Below are 24,471 nucleotides of genomic sequence, written 5' to 3' on the forward strand. Positions count from 1 at the left end.
GTTAAGACTTGACTGGAATTATTAAAACATCCTCAACTAACGGATGCTAACGAGTCTAACGGGTTGACCCAAAGTGACCTGTTATTTAACGGGTTGTTAACGGGTTCACCCATTAGCGACTCAACCCGTTAAGCATCCATCCAAATACTAAATATTAACGGATCGGGTTAACAGGTCGGATCCAAAATGCCAGGTCTACTCGCAGCAATCCAATATTCGGCTCGGTTACCAGATCATGCACATGCTCGACTAATAGAACTCATTTTAACTGGGAAGCTTGTGCTCTTTGCAACATGTGGCAGTCGGATTTCAAATCATTTGTGTAAACTCGTCTGATTCATTAGCGGCTTTAACTTTGCCTACGATAGATGGTACAAGGACAAGTAGCTATCTCAGATAAAATTGCATAAGGAGTACCTGTATAATTTTTATGTAAGATTTTCACAGCATTGATGATCTTCAAAACCTAAAGTTTTCATCAAAAGTGGGTACAGGAAACAAAATATATCTTTTTATGTAAGATTTTCACAGCATTGATGATCTTCGAAACCTAAAGTTTTCATCAAAAGCGGGTACAGGAAACAAAATATATCTACATGTACATTTCTGTGTTGATTTTATTCAGCTTGGGTAGTCACAAACAGTTATTTCTACCTGGGTATTTTCGTGCTCCGATACGTGTTTGATAAATGCTCTTCTCCACCAAACCTCGAACGCCTTCCGAATGTTGGGGCAGTCGTCTCCCTTGTTTAGAAACCGATCGAACCAATTAAGCAAAATAGTCTGCTGCTGCTGCAATGGCAGCGTGAGAATTGTCTGGCTTATTCCCTCTTCAACCAGTTGCTTATCAAAAGACCTCGAAGAAGCCCTCCTCATCCATCCGAAGTCTTCATACAGAGCTTCCAGCCATGTTGATAGCAGCAAGAATCTCGTTTCTTTGGGCGCAAGCAAATGCCTGCTCCCAATTGCAACGCACAGCTGAGCAGTGATTCTACTGATTTCGTGCCTGTACATGGTTGGAATGTTCGAATGCAGGACAGCAAGCTCCTTCTGATCCGCCCATAACTTCACAAACTCATCACCCATTTTCTTGTCCACCAGAATACCAACAATCCACTGCATGTTATCGGCCTCTCTCGCTATCTCCGCCATCAAAACCCCGCGATCCCGCCTGCCATCATCTGCGGATGTCGCTTCAGATAAGCACAGAACAAGAGAACTGAGACATCTATGGCAAAGATGGTAAAGGGTTTCTTTAGAGACATCAATCATGTTGCCGTCACTGGCTGCATCTTCTCTGAGCAACCGAGAAATGAGAGTTTTTATTTCCCGACGAGCTCTATCATCCTTCGCTTGAAGAACTCCGGTCAGCAATCTCATGAAGATATCATCGGCTCTTGCAGAAATGGACGGTTCAGATGACACTCTCATAAGAACTTCACCGGCTAAGTCTTCATGAAGCTGGAGCTCACCAAGTTGCGATACAACTTTCTCCTCTTCTTCCTCAGACCATGGAACAGCTTCCAAATACTCCAGGCATGAGGTAATCCCTTCATCAAACATGATAGCAGCAGATACCTGCAACAAAACATTAATTTTACAAATATCCACCATCACTAACGCAATGAACAAAATTAACGCAGACGTGATCCTTGTCAACCAATATTCGAGTTTTTTTTCAATTTTGAATCGATTTACAACAATTCTTTTGTATTTTCATATATATATAATACAGAGTCGGGTCGTTGTTTTAAGGTTTGATGAATTAGGAAAACAAAAATGCAGCTTTGCACAAGAAATTGCAGATGAAAAATGGGACTTCTAGGTTTTAAATTCTTATGATAGATTTTTTATTCTGTCAATTCTATTCCATCCAAAATAAAGTGTTTTGAAGGAAAAACAATACATGGAAGCCCTAACGGAGTTAACAAAAGGATCCTCACTCCACATTATAACAAATTTAGATACAAAAACTCACAAATTTTAAGTCAAGGACCAAAGCTTCAATTGAACTATAGTTCAAAGAATATTACTCTAAGTATCTCGACATTTACAATAAGGATACCGCTAGAGAGATTAAGTTTTTTTAACCAAATTTGCAAATCAAATTATTTGGTTGTTGATGATTGAATTATTCCTTAAGCGTTGATTAACGTGATTATTTCTTATTCGTGATACATCATTTAATTTTCAATTTGATTTAAAATTTTAATCTTTCTAGTATTACCTTTTCAGTAATATATCAAATTAAATACGCAATACATAAATTTCCTAATTACGATCATTTTTGTTTGCGTCTGCTTTAGTAACTTCAATACATCATGAACGTGTACTGCCTATCCCAAAAGTGTACAGATTTCCAAAACCCATATGTCCTAATCCAAAATTTTCTCACCAACCAAACAGAGTATAAGACGAAGACGAACAAAACAGAGAAAAGGCTTATAAGCTACAGTCAACAAAAGCTAAAAGCCAAAAGCACATACCTTCAGCAAACCCAAAACCCTAGAGACCTCCTCACCCATCAACCTCCTCTTCAAATCATCATAATACATGAGAACCACAGCCTCCACATACACCTCCACATCATCGCAGTCCGAAATCTCCACGCAGTGCGAAACGCCCCGATCTTTTCGGAGTTTTTCGGCGAAGAACCGGCTTTTCGCCTCCAGGACGCTCTTGTGCACATCCATCGAGACCCTGAACCCGTCCTTGGCCACCACCATCAGCCTGACGTCGCCGGACACCAGCCCTCCCCAATTGGGGTTCCGAAATGGCGCGTTTTGGAGGAGCCTGTGGACTTTCTCGTGGACCTTCCGGTCCGGGAGGAGCTTGGAGTTCCGGTGCTGGCCGTCGGACATCATCTCGTGGAGGGTTTGGGACTGGGTCACCCGAGTCAGGGACTGAGTTGTCCTGGCGAGTTGCGGTGGCGGTGGCGGCGGTGGCGGTGGGGGTGGTGGCGGCGGCGGCGGTTGGGAAGGAGGGGAGGAGAGGGGTTTGAAGGCCGAGGAGGTGGGGGAATATAACTTGGAGAGGGATCTTGACGGCGAGAAGGAGAGGGTTTGATCGGAGATGAAGCCCTGTTTGATCATGGCTGACACCTCCTTCGATTTCAGCGCGTTCTCGGCCGCCATTGGAGCTCTGATAGCTCGGTGGGGGAATTAAGTGGGTGGTCAAGAAAACCCAGAAGTGGGATTTTTCTGGGGATGCAAGGATGAAAGAAAGATGGGTTCTTGGAGGATTGGAGTGAGTGAAAGAACTGAAATGTTCTAGGAAAGTAGAAAGCGAGAGAGAGAGAGAGGGAAATTAATAAAGAATGGTTTCTCGGGAAGCAGACGGTAAAATATTTTCCGGGAAAATTGAAAAAGTAGGAATCCAAGAAAATCGAGAGAGAGGTAATGGTGTGAATGATTATACCGAACCTGAGAAAAAGGGTTTGTTCAAGGAAGGAAGAAGGTAATTATATTAACAGGTGAGCTGCCCACTCACTCAATCACTCACTCCAGTCGTACGATATTGTTTTATTTGCTGTAAAATTGTGCTTTTTTGGGTAGGGAATGAAGGAGGAAGGGAGTTTATGGACCCATCTGTGTATTATTACGTATAAATTATAATATTAATCAGCTTTTAATTAGTCTATAAAATGGATCTGACTTTGGTTTAATTAACCCTAATCCAGATTTTGATAATCTAATCATAGTAACAATGGGATAATGGTTTTTCTTTTTTTGATAGAAAGAAAGTGTTTTAGTTGCAGAGGAGGGCATAGGAGTTTGGGGAAATGGTGTCTCAGGCCTTCTGTTTTGTGCAGGAGTGACACTGTCATTGCATATGTAGTGGCTAAAGCAATATAGGAAATAACTTCCGTGCGACGGGTGAATGATATCACTTGAGGAGCGCGATTCTATGTTCGTTTTTGCTCTGCCTTGGTGATGCGCTCCTAGCTCGAAGAGCTACATGCTGGAGATAGGTTTAACGATGAATTTTGGCACTGAAGTTTTTCTACTGGTAATCTTGAAGGGTGATCGAGATGAGAAACTGATATTTGGGTACAATGAAATTAACTTTTTTTTCTTTCAAGTTTTCTGTGAAGTCATGTTACGTTACGTTGCCCAAACTAAATTATTTGTGGGTGATTTTAAAGTATTAATTTGATTTGTGAAGGATGATTACTCTTGAGATAGTGTGGCTGGGTGAATGTTTATACAAGAATCATTATAATTCATAACCAGTGCCACATGCTTGGACCAAATGATGTTTTAAGACTAGCACCCAGAGGCATTATTGTGTTTTGCAATGCTGCTCCATTATCCTTGTAATATTTGTGCAAAGTCAATAATAGAGTGAGTTTGACCACTTAGTACTACGATCTAGTGATAATTTGAACCACATTACTGCTAGTCCATTGTGAGACTTAGCCCACTCCTCCATTACTTAGTGTAGATAATTTTGTTTGTTTGGAAAAAAATAAAAATAAATAAATGAATGCTTAATTAACCTTGGCTAGTTTTTTAGACATTAGACACTAATTTAGAAGATGTAACGCTAAACCACAGCAAGTGGCCCAGTAGTAAGAATGCAAATTGCAGCTTCCCAAATAAACAAAAAAATGTGGGAGGTCCCGAGTTCAATGCTCCGAACTGGTGAGTCTGTTTTACTACCACGAGCAGGGTGAAATTCTCCATAACCTCTTTGGGCCTAGAGGTGGTGGATAACAGTGATTTGTCACTAGTTAATCTCTTTATAAAAAATAATTAAAAATGAAAGAAAAAAAAAAGAAGAGATAACGCTACATAAAAGTTAGGGCTGAGCAAAAAGAATTTTTTTATAAATATTATAAGGTAAATACAGTAATAAATAATAATTTTTAATACATTTATGAAATCTGAGCTTGGAGGGGATGGATAACCGTGACTTACCACTAGTTGTTCTTTTTATAAAAAAATAATTAAAAATGAAAGAAAAAAAAAAGAGATAATGCTACATAAAAGTTAGGGCTGAGCAAAAAGAAATTTTTTATAAATATTATAAGGTAAATACAGTAATAAATAATATTTTTTTAATATATTTATGAAATCCATAACCTCTCTAGGCCTGGAGAGGATGAATAATCTTGACTTGCCAATAATTGTTCTCTTTATAAAAAATAATTAAAAATGAAAGGAAAAAAAAAGAAGAGATAACGCTACATAAAAGTTAGGGTTGAGCAAAAAGAAATTTTTTATAAATATTATAAGGTAAATAAAGTAATAAATAATATTTTTTAATATATTTATGAAATACAGCACTCACTCGCTCATAGACATGGTGAAGATGATGCGGACAACCACAATTGCTTCTTCTTTAAAGGTTGGTTATGGCATCGGCAGCAGACTGAGACTGAGACTGAGACTGAGAGGTATGCCGCATGTGCCTTGTCAGGACATATAGCATAATGATAATGAATTTTGAAAGAAAGGGCTAATACGCGAAGCAAAGAAGTTGCTGACAAAAATGGAAGAGAGAGGCTGTCCTCGAGACAATTACACCTATAACACCATTGTCCGGGGGATTATCAATAAGAATGAGACGTCAAGGGCAATATGACTTGTTTGAAAAATGGTGGAGAAAGGTTTTTTGGCAGATGCATCAACACACGAGTTGGTTCTTAACCTACGCTCTAAAGATGAAGTGGATCCCGCTTTGTTGCCATTGATATAAAAAGCATTATGAAGTCAATTTGCATATTTGAAAGTCGGAACAAAATGTGCTCATGAACTTTGAAGCTGCTTCGCCTTTGAAAACCATGGATCATGTATGTTATCTGTACTTCATTTGATTAAGCCCTGGTTTGGCATTGAGGTGCTTAAAAAAAAAGTAGGGATGAAAAAAAGTTGGAGTAAAATTTGTGTTTGGTAACTCTGCTTATTTTCAAAGTCACTGTCATTTTAAATATATCAATTTTGATTTTGTTGAGTAAGATTGGATTGGCGTTTAGGGTTAGGAAATTGGGGGAAGAAATGAGAGAGAAAAAGGTTTTTTTTTATTTATTTAAATTAATGGCACATCTAGTATTATACCATTTTTTGTCATTTCACAGTCGCAGCTATTTTACATAAAAGTTTACCAAATACTATAATACTGTTTTTTTCCAAAAGCACTTTTACAAAAAAGTTTACCAAACATTTAGCAGTTTTATTTCACAACTACTTATTCTTACAACACAGTAAAAATAGTTTTTTTTTTCAAAGCACAGTAATACCAAACCAACCCTAAATTTTCACCGTCGTAGCCAAACTTTTAGCATATTGTCATAGCTGGTTGAGCAATGTCATGGTTTGGAACTGCAATTGCAAACATTCAAGTGTGCGATGATGTTCTGCAGCAGGATGATTCCTTTTTTCCATTTTGTTTGTATAATTATGTTGTGAGGTAAGAGTCTAATTTGGCACCAAACAAACAATGTAATACATAGACGATGGAGTCCACGCCAAATTCCATTTATTCCTTCTAAACTTTTGATGAGTACAGCTGATATGACGACGTCACAACGTTACTGACCAGAAGAATCGTTAGGTGACTAGTTTAACCGATTTAGTATGCTTTTAGAATCGTGTCTAACTATTATGCCACTATGAATTGTTGTTGACACTCAAAATTAATATCTTGCTCTCACAATTAATAAATATTTTAGAGTGTGAATAACAATTTTCTAAGTCGAGACTCGAGAGAGTATCTCCTTACACTACTTAAAACAAAAATATATATACAATTCTATGGGAAAAAAACTCGAGTGGAGAGTGCATTTTCACCTAGCACGCTAGGTGACGGGTCCAATTTAGTTCATGAGTTACAAAATTGGGTTAATTATATTTCACCCTCTCAGGTTTGAGTATAATTGTAACCTCATATAATATTTAAAAACATTTTAATCACATTCGTTAGTCAAACAGTTAATTTGATCGGTAAATGACAACTTGGCAAATGCAGGGTCTATATATTTGTTGATGCGGCAATCAAATTTGTCTGCATAGATTATAAAATAAATTATAAATACAAATTGGGCCCTACCCCTTCAATCCGAGACACACTCCGTGCAATCCACCCCCTTCGCCTGCTACGAGATGGGTTTGGAAGATGAGAACTCAGAGAACACAACGAGGGGTGTTGGAGTTGTCGCCAACAACGGGTGGTGGAGGGGTGCGGATGGATTGAGGCTGACCGTTAAAAAAAATTATTAGTTGTCTAACCATGTGGCACAAATGTCACTTAATACTACGATCTAGTGGTATTCTTCTTCATTTGTAAGTGAGAGGTCTTAATTCAATTCTCGCCAAAGGCGAGTTTGAACCAAATTATTGCTAACACATTGTAAGGCTAAGCCCACCCCCTCCCCCTTATTGTAGATAATATCGGTTGTTAAAAAAAAAAAAAAACCATGTGGCACAAATTGGCAACCTCGTAAGCAGAAATGTGAAATACAATATTACCGTGTCATTATTTAACTAACAACTTAACAACTTTTCTAACAATTATATGAAATTGAAATGAAATAATAACTAAACGTATAAGATTGAAATGTTTTAAATATTTATAAAGTTGTAATTGTATTCAAACCTGAGAAAGTAAAACGAAATTTACTCTACAAAATTGGAGTTATTAAAAGTTTAAAACATAAGGTACAATTTAGTTCATGAGTTACAAAATTGGATGGAATTCTTGGGTCATGGCCTGCAAACTAGAAAATGGGCTTTTTTTTTTTTCAAATTTTAATTGAGGATATTTATGTAATTTTATTAAAAGAAAAGCTAATTCCTATTTTCTTCTTAGATCCATACTCATCCTGCCGTCACTCCTCCTGTCCTCTTCCGAGCAAACTGCAATCTCCGCGCGGTTCTGCAAAAACCTAGCTCAGGACCCCAACCACCATTATCATCCTTTGCGGCTCTTCTTTTCTTCCAGCAGTTGAAGCGCCGCCGCTTGACCAATGGCCAGGAAGCACCTGCTGACCACCGATAGAAAGTAGTCAGGCCATTTTTCATTTTCTTCATCCATTTTATATCATATTTCTTTTTCAATTATATCAAAATTGAAAATTTTGAGTTATTTTATAGTTGGAGGTTTTTTATTGTGTAGATTTACAAGGACAAAAAGCGTGGGAAGATTCTGAATTTTGGCGTTTGTTTGGGAAGCTTCACAATGTTTGATTGAAAAACAACTCAACACATATGAAAGAACTTCTGCCCCATTACGCATCCACTCTACTTTTCTTTAACTCTTTAACTTTTAATCGTGTATGCTTACTTCTGCAAAAATTTATATTAAAAAAACTGTTACTTAGTGTTAACGGATGAAATGGTGACCCATTAGCTCAACAGGTTTGATCCGAATAACCCGTTAAATTCACAAATTAATTTTGAGTGACCCATACTTAATGGCTAAGATTAAAACCAAGCCGAACTCAATTAAACTGACCCATTTACAGAGCAAGACTCAAGGTAGACTACGTACTCGTTACTTTATAATATACTAAATTATTTTGCTTTTTCTTTTTTCAAAAAAAAAAATTAATGCACTAATTAACCTTGGCTAGTTTTTAAGAAATTGGGTTATTTCAGAAAAGGTGAAAGCTATGTCAAATTTAGGGCTCAATAAAAAGAAAAAACTTTTTAAATATTATATTTTTTTGGCTCAAAATTTTTAAATATTATATAGTAAATACAATAATAATATATTTATTTATGAAAGAAAATAATAAGAAAAATAAATAAAAAGATAAGTTTTTTTTGTTGTTTTGTTTTACTGTTGGAACTGATAAAATCGGTCCTTAGTTCTGCAAAACAGAAAAAGCAAAAAGCAAATATGGAAGGATATGAAACTTGAGATTTATCGACGAAGCCGGTTGGAGGTTTGAGACTCGCTCACTCACAGACATGCTGAAGATGCTGCGGACGACCACAATTGCTTCTCCCTTGAAGGTTGGTTATGGCATCGGCAGCAGACAGAGAGTGAAAGTGAGGGGTATGCCACCTGTGCCTTGTTTTCTTCTTCATAAATCAACTATTTTTCTATTCTTCAACAATTACTTGGCTCCGTTTCACTCTCGACCTTCTTATCCAACCAAATCTGCAAAAACCCAATTGCTTCAGCGTGTTAAAGTAACTAATCTTGAGGATGCACTCCATGTGTTCGACGAAATGCTTCAAATGCATCCTCTGCCTACCATTGCACATTTCACTCAAATCTTGACTCAAGTCGCTAATTTAAAATCTTGACTCAAGTCGCTAAGTTAAAACATAAGGTACAATTTAGTTCATGAGTTACAAAATTGGATGGAGTTCTTGGGTCATGGCCTGCAAACTAGAAAATAGGCTTTGTTTTTTTCAAATTTTAATTGAGGATATTTTTGTAATTTCATTAAAAGAAAAGCTAATTCCTATTTTCTTTTCAGATCCATACTCATCCCACTGTTACTCATCACGTTTTCTTCCGAGCAAACTGCAACCTCCGCGTAGTTATGCGAAAATCTAGTTCAGGACCCCAACCACCATTCTCATCCTTTGCGGCTCTTCTTTTCTTCCAGCAGCTGAAATGCCGCCGCTCGATGAATGGCTAGGAAGCACCTGCTGACCGTCGATAGAAAGTAGTCAAGCCATTCTCAAGCGGTATAACTCCCATTTTTCATTTTCTTCATCCATTTAATATCATATTTCTTTTTCAATTATATAAAAATTGAAAATTTTGAGTTAGTTTATGGTTGGACGTTTTTGATTGTGTAGATTTACAGGGACGAAAACCGTGTGAAGATTCTGAATTTTGGTGTTTGTTTGGGAAGCTTCACAATGTTTGACTAAAAAACAACTCATCACATATGAAAGAACTTCTGCCCCATTACACATCCACTCTACTTTTCATTAAGAGCAACTCCACCCTTGGTGGTTGCTCGGGGACAGGCGAAGGGAAAGGGCCCGAGGGCCAATGGATAGGCCTCCAGCCTTGGGCAGCCCGAGTGAATGTGGAAGCCCGAGGGCCAGGCCTGTGGAGAATTGACAAGCATGCAGCCCGAGTTGTGTGTGCTTTTTTAATTTTTTTTTGTGTCAGGCGCGCGCCCCTCACTTGCGAGTGGGGGCGCATCAACCGACAAGTTTACAGGGCACAGGGCCCGCACACCAGGAAATGTAGTGACTGTTGGAAAACCACGTGGCTTCCCATGGTCCGTTCGATCCCAACGGCTCTTTAATACGAGCCATCCGATTTCCAACGGTAATATAAAAAAAAAGCTGATTTAATATCAACCGTTCGATCTGATATCAATGGTTGATGTTAATCTGCTTTATAAATTAAAAAAAAAAAGAAAAAAATAGTTTTAAAATTAAGAAAAGTTATTGTTGTGACATGTGGCACAATTTGGAGTGTTGGAGTTCAAATTTTTTTAAATCCAACAGCAAAGATTAATTATTTGAATAAAAAAATAAAAAATCCGAAAAAAATATTTGAAAATTAAAAAAAAATGTTTCTACTTTTCTATAAATACCTTCTCATTATCATCTACCTTACACCACAATTTCATATTTTCTCAACTACTTTCAATCAAATTCCTATCTTTCTTTCAAAGTTTCAATCCAATTTCTTTCAACAAAATGACTACTACTGCAGGTACGAATTGATCGCTTCTTGAAGATGTTGCGTTGTACTAGTTGGGTTGAAGTTACTCATAGTTCGCTTACGGGTAATGAGATGCAGTTGCGAGAAATGTGGAGTCTTATTCATACCAATTATCTTGAGAAAATGGGTGGGAGTAGAACCAAATAATCGATGTCTAGTCGTTGGAAATTACTTAGCCAATCGTTTACTATTTGGAGAGACGCCTTGGCACAAGCTAGTAGTAATCTTCGAAATGGGGAAATTACACAGATCAGGTAACAATCTATTATTTATTTGTTTGTACTATACCCAAATTTACATTGTAATTATTTGTTTGTATTATTTATTTGTTACCTAGTTTAATTTATAATTATTTGTTTGTATTATTTATTTGTTACCTACTTTAATTATAATTATTTGTTTGTATTATTTATTTGTTACCTACTTTAATTATAATTATTTGTTTGTATTATTTATTTGTTACCTACTTTAATTATAATTATTTGTTTGTATTATTTATTTGTTACATACTTTAATTATAATTATTTGTTTGTATTATTTATTTGTTACCTACTTTAATTATAATTATTTATTCTCCCCCATTGTGTAGCTAATTCAAGCACAAGCTTGGTATGGTGCCAAAACCAAAACCAAAAATAAATCATTCAACCGGTGGGAATGTTGAAATATTGTCAAAGATTGTCCTAAATTCAGAGTTGTGCATGTCGGTCCAGAAGTTGTCATGAACAGCACCTTGCTATACTCTACACCTGATAATAGCTCGCAAGAAGATGATGCAGAAGAAGTGCCTGAAACGTCCATCCCTGAACAAGCGTCGGGTTTGACCCGTTATCCAATTAGGCCTCAAGGTAAGAAGGCTTCAAAGAGAAAATGAAGTGCTTCCAAGCATGATTATGCAAAGTACATGGAAAAACTTACTCGCCATAGTGAATTGACTTTGGCGTAGGAAATGACGAAATTTGAGGCTGATAAGGCTAGAGATGAGGCAAAAGCTGCAGCTGTTGAGAGAGAATTTCATGCTAATCAGAGAGAAAGAGAGCTACTTAAGCAAGAAAGGGAACTGGTTAGAGAAGAAAGAATGGTTCAACGAGATCGTGAGATTATGAACACTCCTTTAGAAGGGAAGTCTCCAAATTCTAAATATTTTTGGAAGTCAGAGAAAGAGGATGTGGTGCGTATGAGGCATGCAAGAGAAGCGAGAGCAAGATGAGATGGTCCTAGCACGACAAGAGAAGATCATCCTAGCACCACAAATTGGTTAAGTGATGATGATTAGAGTACTTTTTGTAATCGGAGCCCATAGTTTTCCAATCACCTTGGGTTGTAATTTATTATTTATTGAATTGAGTATTTTATGTTGAATTTAGTACTTTATTTAAAGTGAGAATAAATTTATTCAATATGGTAATATATTTATACTAGAAGAGAATCTTTATTCAAATGACATAAACACACCAAATAAAATTACATAAACACACCAAATAATAAAAACCTCACCAAATGAAGTAAAATAAAACACACCAAATAAAATTACATAAACATACCAAATAATAAAAAACACACTAAATGAACTTAATTATCTTCAGCTTGTTTCAATACCCATTGGTGCTCTATCAAGTCATTTTGCGGTGCATTGTGCATGTTTAGCCTTTGAAATGTTGTATATCGTTGAATGATCCTTTCATTGTAACGTCCATCCCTTTCTAATGGCTCATGTTGCATAGGCTCATCAGTGGCGTCATGAGCACAATATATACGTGTTCTTGAATTGTTCATCGTGTCTGACTCATATTCATCAATGGCTTCGTAATCATACTCATCTTCCATAATCATGTTGTGAAGAATGATGCACATCATCATGATGGATCGAAGCGACTCTACATCAAATGATCTGGCAGCACTCCTGACGATCGCCCAACGAGCTTGGAGGATACTGAAACAACGCTCCACATCCTTCTTGCACCCCTCTTGACATCTTGGAAAGTGTTTTTCCTTTGCACTTTGCGGACGTGGCACTGTTTTGACAAATGTTGACCACTTTGGGTAAATGTCGTCAGCTAGGTAGTATGTCCCGTCGTACATACGTTTGTTGACCTCATACATGACTTTTGGTGCATTTCCTTGTAGGATATCGTTGAACACTGGGGATTGGGCAAGGACGTTGAGGTCATTTTGAGCTTTCGGAACCCCGAAAAGGCATGCCAAATCCATGTATCAAAAGATGCCATTGCTTCCAAAATGATACTTTTTGCTTCTTTTCTGTCTCCATAAGCGCCTTGCCATGCACTTGGACAGTTTTTCCACGTCCAATGCATACAATCAATGCTCCCAATCATCCCAGGAAAACCTCGCATCTTGGCCTTATTCAGAAGTTTTTCCAAGTCCATGTGAGTAGCTTTCTAGAGGTACTCTGCAGTGTAAATAGATTCGACTGCTCCGCAAAACTCATCAGGGACTCAAGAATGGTTGATTTCCCCATCCTCGCTATCTCATCCACTTGATCTGCAGCTGCTCCATACGCAAGCATCCGCAGCGCATCAGTAATTTTTTGCTCGGGAAGGAGACCCATAACACCACAAGCATCCTTCTTTTGCACAAAGTAAGAATCATGGTTGCAAACAGCAATCATGATTTTGTTGAACAAATGTCGTTCCATTCTAAAACGACGTCTGAAGTACGTATCAGGAAATGCACTATTATGGCTAAAATAATCGTCCAACAACTTTTCACCTCGTTGTTGCCTGCTTCTATCAAGGTTTCTGGAACGGGTGGGCCTGCATATATGAGCCACAGCTTGGATGACTTGACGAGAATGTGAGTCTCTGGCCATTCTTGCTTCGTCATCTCTCCTTCTCCGCTCCTCATCCTCTTCCTTATCATTTTTGGCTATATGGAGATTGAACATTCCTTCAGATTGGTTAAACAATTCTTCCTCTTCTTGATCGATTTCCCACATCATGCTTGAAGAAGAAGACATTGTAAGTAGAAACTATGAATAATGATACAGATTTTGATTTAGTGAAGAAGGAAGCAAAAACTATGAATAATGATAGAGATATTAAGAAAATTGGTGTGAGATTTAAAAGGATGGATGATGGATTATATGAAGGATTCTGAAATGATTAGGTTGTAAATAGTGCCACGTGGCATGCCGTCGTTCGTTAAAAATCTGATAAGAATATATTCTAAAAGATTCTGAAAGATAACAACATGTGGCACGACGGCATTGGATAAAAATCTTATCGAATTCCATTACCAATAATTATCTTTTTGAATAATGACACGTGGTGCAACGAGAACGATTTACAATCTGATTGGAATCTATTTTCAAAGATTCTGAAAAAATAACGATACGTGGCACGATGACATTTGATAAAACTCTTATCGAAATCTATGACCAATAATAGTCGTTTTGGGTAAATGACACGTGGCGCAACGAGAACGATTTAAAATATCTTATCCGAAATTACAAAAAAAATTATTTAGTATTATTTTGTAAAAAAAAATTAATAAATATTTTATTGCCCATTGCCAGGGCTATTCAAGTGCAAGAGTAGAGATGCAAAAGACAGTTATTGTTCATTATGGCAGTTACTGTTCACAGGGTGGATTGAATAATGGATTGCCTAGGGGAAGGGCTCCAAGGGTGGAGTTGCTATATGACACACCCAGTCCCGAAGGAGGGCATGCTGGCCGTCACGTGAGAGTGACGTAACCATTTGCACAGTACGGAAGCTTTAAGATACAATTTATAAGTTGATACACCCGAAGGTGAGTCCTGATTTTGTCCAATCTGTCAGAACACCGTCGAATTCCTCGTAGTCACCACACCTTTGTGATTCCTGAACCTGGAGGGGCGCAAAACCAAAATTGAGTGGGTCAGTAAAACAATTCTTTTTCCAAATCCAAACATTTCTCAAAACGTTGTAACCCCTCTCCGTAAAACCTGTATACTTTCCCAGAAATGTAAAATATAAATATACATATATATTCTCAAAACTTCAAGTCGTTAACTCAACATTTTCATAACAATTATGCCATGCCACATCATCTCAACATTTCTCATATTAATTATGCCATGCCACATCATCTCAACAGTAATAAGGTATGAATGCATCAACATAATCATATCAGGTGCAAGAAAGTAATCAACCGTAGGCCCTCTAATAGCCCTGTACGGTTGAACCTAGAGCTCAAAATCTATCATTATCACTCTACCGGAGTCACCTCTGTGACCCGTCCGGCCTTCTGCACGCAAGTTACGCTCTAGTGCTTCTCATAAATCATCTGTGCACATAATCTAAGGTCACCCACCAGTCGGAATCTCACTAACACTCTCGCGACTGGTCTGTCGTACCCACTCCGCGTGGACTGTACGACTAGCATCTACTTGGATCCAAGGCGAGCGTGCGATGCGGTGAATACTATAAGCACTAAACCATGGTGCAGGATTTGAGCTCAATATATATCATCATCATCATAACAGTAATTAAATACTCATCTGTGCGTCCACCGCACCATTTCATACATATGCATCATAAATCAATTCTTACCTGTGCGTCCACCGCACCAATTCATACATATGCATCATAAATCAATTCTTACCTGTGCGTCCACCGCACCAATTCATACATATGCATCATAAATCAATTCTTACATGTGCGTCCACCGCACCAATTCATACATATGCATCATATATTAATTCATGCATGGCATTTCAACTCACATTTCTATATACTTTTCATATCAATTCTATGCATGGTATTTCACTTCCCGTTTTTCCACATAACTCATATGCATTTCATTTTAAACATATTTTCATTTCAATTCAATTTCTGGGAAACGTCAAGTATATATATATACGGAAAACAAAACTGCCCACTCACCTGGAGTTCGTCCAACAACTCCCTAGCACCACACATCAAGGCGTCATGACGATCGCCACCTAGAATAGTAATCAAATCCAGGCTCAGAATTCATATCGATAGAATACATAACTTATATAAAATACGTCACTACGTTGATCGATCCGGAAGATCTGCCACTCAGATTTTAAATCCATAACTTCCAGAGGTCCACATTATACCTCTAGGACAACATCCTAAAATTTCATTACCATCCAACGGTCGGATCTCCGTCAATTTCCAAAACTAAGTGACGGTTAACATTTTATATTATGGACTTACAATTCCAATTCCGGAAGATCCGTAACTCGGATTCCCAATCCGTAAGTTCCAATAATCCTCAAATATTACGTATTACAACGTATCAAAGTTTGGTGACGATCCAACGGTCGGATCATCAATTCACATTTTCACCTAAATGTGAAAACTATAAAACGTTATTTGAACACCTAACCAACAATCCTCAATAACTTTCTCATACGGTGTTCAATTTAGGTATATGAATATACCACAGTGATCTACTCGACGTCACGGACGTCGACATATTTTTAAAATAATTTATTTTTATTTTTTATTTTTACTGTAGCACCTTCTTCTTCCTTGGGTCGCCGGACTGGTTTTTCCGGCGGCCGTTTTCCGGGCAGTTTTTCAAATTGCCATAACTTTGTCATTTCTCAACGAAATCAAGTGATTCAAAAACGAAAGTTGTAGCCCTTGAAGAGACAAAGAGAATGGTACCTTGCACAACACCTAGTTCGCCGTGGTTTGGCCGGAAACTGCCTCGAAAGCCTCGGAGGTCGCCGGAAACTGGGTATTTTTCAAATGAGTATAACTTCTTCAATACTCAACGAAATTGAGTGAAACAAAAAGGAAAGTTGTAGTACTTGACGAGACGAAGAGATTGATACCTACCTCGACTCCTAACTCGCCGGGGATTCGCCGGAAAACGCCTCGAAAGCTCCGGCCAAACTTTGAACTTGTCGATCTCCGTGTTCTTACGTCCAAAAACTTCCAACGAAGCACTCCGAGCTTCCTTGGGACCTTACTAAACTCGCTGTGATCTTGTTTTAGCCTAAAACGTAACCAATTCAAAGCTCATGAACAGTGTCATCTCACGGCAACTTTAGAACTAGGGTTTTCGAAGTGAAACTCACCTGAAATTGGTATCCCCGTGCTCGTGAAGTCCCCAGGATCACGATGGTGGTCTTAAATGGAACGTTGGTACAAGATTGTGGTGGTTCTTGGTGGTTGCCGTGAGTTCGAGAGTAAGAGAGAGAATGAGAGAGTTTTCAGAAAAGAATAAGAGAGAGAGAGAGTCTGGAATGAAAGAAGAAGAGAGAAGAAAGGTTACGGGTTTTAGGGAGGGAATTCAGGGTAGGAGGCCCTACCTAAGTCCAAGCACAAATTAACACATACAAATATAAATCTAACCCTAGTTTAGGATCTTAAAGTAAAACAAATGTCATACATTTACACACCTTAATCCCGTTTAAGGTCACATTGGTCATCTCACGTCCTCGGAATTAATAATTCCGGGACGGGCTGTGACAATCTCCCCTCCTTATAGAATTTCGTCCCCGAAATTCCAATCACCAACCAGAACATCAAAACTCATAAAATAGTCTCGGATACATAACTCTCATCCGTTCTTCTGTCTCCCATGTAATTTTCTACTGAATGATTTCCTTCACAAAGCTTTTACTACTTACTCTGTCTTAATTCTTAGGACCTTCTTTTTTCCAATCCAAAGTCGTCCTTGGTTCCTTATCAAGTCGAATCCAATTTAATTCTCAATAGTTGCACTAGAATCTCATGTGACGACTCTGCCACCTAGCGACAACGCATCGAACACAAAATACATTAAGTACCGTTGCCCTGTCTGGGAAAAAGTTATTACTCAGCACTGGAGTAATTTTACTAACTTGGTACATTGACCAACTATCACTTCAAATTCGATCATAACCATCTTGTGTACAAGGAAGCTTGTACACATAATCCAAAGTAATATCTTTCCATTTCCACTGCGAAACAGAAAATAATTATCTCAATCCAAAGGTTTATCTCTTTCTGCCTCAATCTGCTGACCGATACAACGTCGGATGGTATAATAAATCTTATTACTTCCGGAATATTGCAGAAGCTAAACAATGTACTTCATCCAAATTTGCTTGCTTTAAATCCTCAGCATTAGGCACATACGTTTTCGTTTGCTTGTATCCATATACCATTTGAGTCTCGAGTACGACCTTACCAAACAGGCCTAACTTGAAAATTAGCAAGTAGAGCTTCTTCTCGATCTCCAATTCTCAACTTTACTTCAGTTGATTTCCAATCCACAAGAAGATAATCTTGGCAAACGTGCCAGACATTAATCTTACTGTAGTCTTCTCGCCAAGTGCTTGAGCTAGAACAAACTTTACGATCACCCTGATCGTACAATCATGTTCATTAAGCAATACAATTCACTTTCGCTGCCTCATATCAAAATCCTTCCAAGTAATGGATATTGAAGACTTTTTGGATTCGTAAAAATCTTGCATTCTTACCAAATATAATGCCTTCATAACTTCACAGCAAGAATGGTAATCATGACTTCCAAGTCACCCGTAGGGTAATTCATCTCATGAGGTTCCATTTATCGTGAAACGTATGCAATCACCCTAACATTTGCATCAACATGCATCCAATACCATTCAAGAAACATCACTAAAAATTTATGATTACCATTATTCTCTGGGATTACTAAAATACGTGCATGAGTGAGGAAATACTTCAGTTGTTGAATCCTTTGCTCACAATTTCCTTCCCACTCATACATAACCTCCTTTCTCAACAGTCTCATCAATGACAAAACAATGACTAAAAATTCTTTCACAACCATCCAAAATAGCCTGATAAGTTAAGAATTTCCGAATCTCAATTATGGCTTGTGGTTGTTCCAATTTCTCAATTTCTGCTATCTTTTAAGGATTCACTTGAATACCTTAAGAATATATAACAATTCTCAGAATGCCACTTGATTCGTTTAACTTTAGCCTTTGCTAAACTTAGCATACAACCAACGTTCTCTCAATCTTTGCTTCATCGACTTAATACATTTACATGCTCTGCTCTAGCTTAGAGTATACCAGAATATCGTCAATGAAAATGATATCAATTTATCAAGGCATTATTGGAATACTTCATCCATCAACTCATAAAACAGCATGAGTATCCATATAGCATCACCAAACTTCATAAAGACTATAACAAGTCCAGAAAACCATCTTATGATCAACGTCACTTAAAATATTCAATTGGTAGTAACCAGATCTCAATTCAATCTTTGAATCTTCGCAATTTACTTCTGAGCTGGTTAAATAAACATCAGTACATCACCATGGATAACGGTTCTCAATCGTTACCCGACTCCATTGTCTATAATCAATGAACAGTCTCAAGATCCATTTTTCTTCCTCACCAACAAACTGGGCTCCTCAAAAGTGTTGTACTAGGTTGAATAAAACTTTTATCAACCAATTCTCTCAACTGAATTTCCAATTCCCTTAACTCATCCTGAACCAATCTCCAATATAAATTTATACCTGGCAACAAATCAATAATGAACCTCATATCTCTGCCTGAAGGCAATCCAGGTATACTTTCAAGGAAGACATCAAGAAAAGTCTAACTCTTTCGACATTATTCACACTACTCCAAACAACATCATTTAGCACCACATGAGCTAAGTATTTTTGACAGCCTTTCGAAAACAATCTCTTTGCTCTCACAGCATAAATAACAGCCTGACTCAATCCATTTTGCATACTTACAAAAGTAATCTCTGTTCATCCAGATCGATGGAAAGTACTGGTTTCCCATAACATTTCGTCTTGTCACAATTATAACCAACCAATCTAATGGAACAGAATTAACTGATACAATATATATTCTATTATTATTAAGCATTCCAAATAAGTACAATACTAACGTAAAATAATCTACCGGTTTGCTTGCTTAACGAATCCACGAATGAGTTATTAATATTACGGTCTGCAGCCCGCAATACTGATAAATCATCGTTGTCTCGATAAGTAGGCAACCACTCTCAAAGATATAACATTACTATTTTGTCACTCAATGCAAAATACATACACTCATCTCAACTACATTTATTTACTACTCTCAAGGTAATAACATACATAATAAGAAATATATCAGCCGAAGTCAACTAGAATGATCAATACGACTGATTCAACTCTTATCTCAATAGTACGTCGGCCGGATCCACTCCGCGTGGTCGGTACGGCCGAGCCTATAACTCACCAATTTCTCATGTGTCAGTCGAATCCACTTCTCATGGTCTGTACAGCTGAACATATAACTCATCAAATCTCTTTGTACTCACGGTCAATCCGACCAAACTACTAAGTCCATAACTCTGCTGAATCGACACTATGATATCATGGAAAATTGTTGAGTACAACTGATTCTAGGGACGATTCACAATTCTGTGTCCCATCTGTTCACATAAACACATGCATTAATTTCACACTTCCCAAAGTGTTAATTTTGTACCTGCTGCACAAAGTACATTTCCTTTACTCGAGACACCTTGTCTCAAATATCTGGGATTACCAGTATATCCATCACTTTTACTCTGACCAACGACATTAAAACCTCAGCTGGAAGAATTAACTCTAGCTTCACTTCTTTCGAAGCTCTGAATCTTTCTATATCCTTGATAAGACGAATCATTAACTTTATCGTCTTCTTTTAAATTCCCATTCATTTCTTATTCTTCTTTATTCTCGTTGATCATGTTCTCAGAGTCCTCAAGACTCAACAGCATCTCGTATATTCCTGGTAAGAAGTATAATGGATAGTGGTCACCCAAAATACCACTTCCCTTTTTGCCACCCAGCTTAAAACAACATAACACCTCCACCAAATTAACAACCATATCTGGATGGAACGAGGCAAGTCTGAAAACTTTCTATAATATCCCTCGATCATCACCTTCCTTGTCTCATATTTGTAAACTCTTGTTTACTACCATCGATAAATGCCGGAGGGATAAACTTTTCCTTTAAACAAGTCCTTAAACAATTCTCAATCGACTGATTCCTCTGGTGACAACAATTCATACTCCTGTTTCCACCAGGATACAAATTCATAACCAAAACCAGGTAGTCGTCTCGACCCCTTGTCAGAAGGAAATTTCCTTTGACTTGCATAACCTGAAACATCTTTTCCAAATGGTTAAACCGTTACTTCGCTCTCTCAGGTTCATCATTTCATAAGGTGATTCAAGTTCAACTCATTACCCATCTTAAAATGTCCCTTTAGACAATAGACTGAAGCACCATAGTAATAGTTTCCCCCTAAACCGCTAAATCAGGGAGACTAAGTTCCTCTAACTACGTGGCTTGCTACGAGGCGGTGTAGTTCTGACAGAATTCACTAGGACTTCTCAAGATGTCCAAGATTGCAACCATGCTCTGATACCAACTGACACACCCAGTCCCGAAGGAGGGCATGCTGGCCGTCACGTGAGAGTGACGTAACCATTTGCACAGTACGGAAGCTTTAAGATACAATTTATAAGTTGATACACCCGAAGGTGAGTCCTGATTTTGTCCAATCTGTCAGAACACCGTCGAATTCCTCGTAGTCACCACACCTTTGTGATTCCTGAACCTGGAGGGGCGCAAAACCAAAATTGAGTGGGTCAGTAAAACAATTCTTTTTCCAAATCCAAACATTTCTCAAAACGTTGTAACCCCTCTCCGTAAAACCTGTATACTTTCCCAGAAATGTAAAATATAAATATACATATATATTCTCAAAACTTCAAGTCGTTAACTCAACATTTTCATAACAATTATGCCATGCCACATCATCTCAACATTTCTCATATTAATTATGCCATGCCACATCATCTCAACAGTAATAAGGTATGAATGCATCAACATAATCATATCAGGTGCAAGAAAGTAATCAACCGTAGGCCCTCTAATAGCCCTGTACGGTTGAACCTAGAGCTCAAAATCTATCATTATCACTCTACCGGAGTCACCTCTGTGACCCGTCCGGCCTTCTGCACGCAAGTTACGCTCTAGTGCTTCTCATAAATCATCTGTGCACATAATCTAAGGTCACCCACCAGTCGGAATCTCACTAACACTCTCGCGACTGGTCTGTCGTACCCACTCCGCGTGGACTGTACGACTAGCATCTACTTGGATCCAAGGCGAGCGTGCGATGCGGTGAATACTATAAGCACTAAACCATGGTGCAGGATTTGAGCTCAATATATATCATCATCATCATAACAGTAATTAAATACTCATCTGTGCGTCCACCGCACCATTTCATACATATGCATCATAAATCAATTCTTACCTGTGCGTCCACCGCACCAATTCATACATATGCATCATAAATCAATTCTTACCTGTGCGTCCACCGCACCAATTCATACATATGCATCATAAATCAATTCTTACATGTGCGTCCACCGCACCAATTCATACATATGCATCATATATTAATTCATGCATGGCATTTCAACTCACATTTCTATATACTTTTCATATCAATTCTATGCATGGTATTTCACTTCCCGTTTTTCCACATAACTCATATGCATTTCATTTTAAACATATTTTCATTTCAATTCAATTTCTGGGAAACGTCAAGTATATATATATACGGAAAACAAAACTGCCCACTCACCTGGAGTTCGTCCAACAACTCCCTAGCACCACACATCAAGGCGTCATGACGATCGCCACCTAGAATAGTAATCAAATCCAGGCTCAGAATTCATATCGATAGAATACATAACTTATATAAAATACGTCACTACGTTGATCGATCCGGAAGATCTGCCACTCAGATTTTAAATCCATAACTTCCAGAGGTCCACATTATACCTCTAGGACAACATCCTAAAATTTCATTACCATCCAACGGTCGGATCTCCGTCAATTTCCAAAACTAAGTGACGGTTAACATTTTATATTATGGACTTACAATTCCAATTCCGGAAGATCCGTAACTCGGATTCCCAATCCGTAAGTTCCAATAATCCTCAAATATTACGTATTACAACGTATCAAAGTTTGGTGACGATCCAACGGTCGGATCATCAATTCACATTTTCACCTAAATGTGAAAACTATAAAACGTTATTTGAACACCTAACCAACAATCCTCAATAACTTTCTCATACGGTGTTCAATTTAGGTATATGAATATACCACAGTGATCTACTCGACGTCACGGACGTCGACATATTTTTAAAATAATTTATTTTTATTTTTTATTTTTACTGTAGCACCTTCTTCTTCCTTGGGTCGCCGGACTGGTTTTTCCGGCGGCCGTTTTCCGGGCAGTTTTTCAAATTGCCATAACTTTGTCATTTCTCAACGAAATCAAGTGATTCAAAAACGAAAGTTGTAGCCCTTGAAGAGACAAAGAGAATGGTACCTTGCACAACACCTAGTTCGCCGTGGTTTGGCCGGAAACTGCCTCGAAAGCCTCGGAGGTCGCCGGAAACTGGGTATTTTTCAAATGAGTATAACTTCTTCAATACTCAACGAAATTGAGTGAAACAAAAAGGAAAGTTGTAGTACTTGACGAGACGAAGAGATTGATACCTACCTCGACTCCTAACTCGCCGGGGATTCGCCGGAAAACGCCTCGAAAGCTCCGGCCAAACTTTGAACTTGTCGATCTCCGTGTTCTTACGTCCAAAAACTTCCAACGAAGCACTCCGAGCTTCCTTGGGACCTTACTAAACTCGCTGTGATCTTGTTTTAGCCTAAAACGTAACCAATTCAAAGCTCATGAACAGTGTCATCTCACGGCAACTTTAGAACTAGGGTTTTCGAAGTGAAACTCACCTGAAATTGGTATCCCCGTGCTCGTGAAGTCCCCAGGATCACGATGGTGGTCTTAAATGGAACGTTGGTACAAGATTGTGGTGGTTCTTGGTGGTTGCCGTGAGTTCGAGAGTAAGAGAGAGAATGAGAGAGTTTTCAGAAAAGAATAAGAGAGAGAGAGAGTCTGGAATGAAAGAAGAAGAGAGAAGAAAGGTTACGGGTTTTAGGGAGGGAATTCAGGGTAGGAGGCCCTACCTAAGTCCAAGCACAAATTAACACATACAAATATAAATCTAACCCTAGTTTAGGATCTTAAAGTAAAACAAATGTCATACATTTACACACCTTAATCCCGTTTAAGGTCACATTGGTCATCTCACGTCCTCGGAATTAATAATTCCGGGACGGGCTGTGACACTATAACTCTTTCAGTTTTAATCGTGTATGGTTACTTCTGCAAAAAATTTAAATAAAAAAATTGTTACCCGGTGTTAATGGGTGTAACGGTGACCCATTAGCTCAACGAGTTTGAATCGAGTAACCCATTAAATTCCCAGATTGATTTTGGATAACCCATACGTAAAGGCTCGGATTGAAACCGTGCCAAACTCAATTAAACTGGCCCGTTTACAGGTCTAGACTCAAGGTAGAGTACGTACTCGTTACTTTATAATATACTAAATTATTTTTCTTTTTCTTTTTTTAGATAAAAATAATTAATGCACTAATTAACCTTGGCTAGTTTTTAAGACATTGGGTTATTTCAAAAGAGGTGAAGGCTATGTCAAATTTAGGGCTCAGTAAAAAGAAAAAAACTTTTTAAATATTATATTTTTTGGCTCAAAAATTTTAAATATTATATGGTAAATACAATAATAATATATTTATTTATGAAAGAAAATAGTAAGAAAAATAAATAAAAGATAAGTTTTTTTTGTTTTGTTTTTCTGTTGGAACTGATAAAATTGGTCCTTTTTTTTTTGAGAGAAACGATAGCATTAGTAAGTTAAATGTTAGATTAGCTACCGATGGAGTTCGAACTCACGCCGTCATGT

The 24,471-nt window shown here is 37.9% G+C and overlaps 2 protein-coding genes and 3 long non-coding RNA genes across 10 annotated transcripts; 1 reads left to right on the forward strand and 4 right to left on the reverse strand.

The window, feature by feature from the left end:
* Positions 1–402: 402 nt before the first annotated feature.
* LOC103421812 (BTB/POZ domain-containing protein At5g60050) lies at positions 403–3,559 on the reverse strand. Its single transcript, XM_008359853.4, has 2 exons — positions 2,487–3,559; positions 403–1,578 (listed from the first exon to the last, which is right to left on the reverse strand). The coding sequence occupies exons 1-2, from the start codon at positions 3,132–3,134 to the stop codon at positions 622–624; spliced, it is 1,605 nt and encodes a 534-aa protein (XP_008358075.3). The 5' UTR covers positions 3,135–3,559; the 3' UTR covers positions 403–621.
* Positions 3,560–8,777: 5,218 nt separating this feature from the next.
* LOC108173070 (uncharacterized) lies at positions 8,778–12,006 on the forward strand. Of its 2 annotated transcripts, XR_011579232.1 has the most exons (5): positions 8,778–9,000; positions 9,431–9,644; positions 9,759–10,898; positions 11,234–11,492; positions 11,591–12,006. It is a non-coding gene; the product is annotated as an uncharacterized lncRNA (long non-coding RNA). The 2 variants fall into 2 exon arrangements; XR_001789678.3 differs by having other exon boundaries at positions 11,234–12,006.
* Positions 12,007–12,216: 210 nt separating this feature from the next.
* Positions 12,217–12,855, reverse strand: LOC139194640 (uncharacterized). The gene has a single exon (XM_070819530.1). The coding sequence runs from the start codon at positions 12,853–12,855 to the stop codon at positions 12,217–12,219; it is 639 nt and encodes a 212-aa protein (XP_070675631.1).
* A 1,440-nt stretch (positions 12,856–14,295) lies between these two features.
* On the reverse strand, positions 14,296–16,873 carry LOC139194423 (uncharacterized). Of its 3 annotated transcripts, none has more exons than XR_011579235.1 (5): positions 16,703–16,873; positions 16,461–16,620; positions 16,287–16,355; positions 15,531–15,589; positions 14,296–14,492 (listed from the first exon to the last, which is right to left on the reverse strand). It is a non-coding gene; the product is annotated as an uncharacterized lncRNA (long non-coding RNA). The 3 variants fall into 3 exon arrangements; XR_011579234.1 differs by having other exon boundaries at positions 14,377–14,486; positions 16,703–16,860; XR_011579236.1 differs by lacking the exon at positions 15,531–15,589 and having other exon boundaries at positions 14,431–14,492; positions 16,703–16,860.
* Positions 16,874–21,042: 4,169 nt separating this feature from the next.
* On the reverse strand, positions 21,043–23,607 carry LOC139194424 (uncharacterized). 3 transcript variants are annotated; one of them, XR_011579238.1, is made up of 5 exons: positions 23,438–23,607; positions 23,196–23,355; positions 23,022–23,090; positions 22,266–22,324; positions 21,043–21,227 (listed from the first exon to the last, which is right to left on the reverse strand). It is a non-coding gene; the product is annotated as an uncharacterized lncRNA (long non-coding RNA). The 3 variants fall into 3 exon arrangements; XR_011579237.1 differs by having other exon boundaries at positions 21,111–21,221; XR_011579239.1 differs by lacking the exon at positions 22,266–22,324 and having other exon boundaries at positions 21,166–21,227; positions 23,438–23,595.
* Between the last annotated feature and the right edge of the window lie 864 nt (positions 23,608–24,471).

This window comes from Malus domestica, chromosome 03, assembly GCF_042453785.1.
Source record: "Malus domestica chromosome 03, GDT2T_hap1".
In the NCBI taxonomy this organism is placed as follows: Eukaryota; Viridiplantae; Streptophyta; class Magnoliopsida; order Rosales; family Rosaceae; genus Malus; species Malus domestica.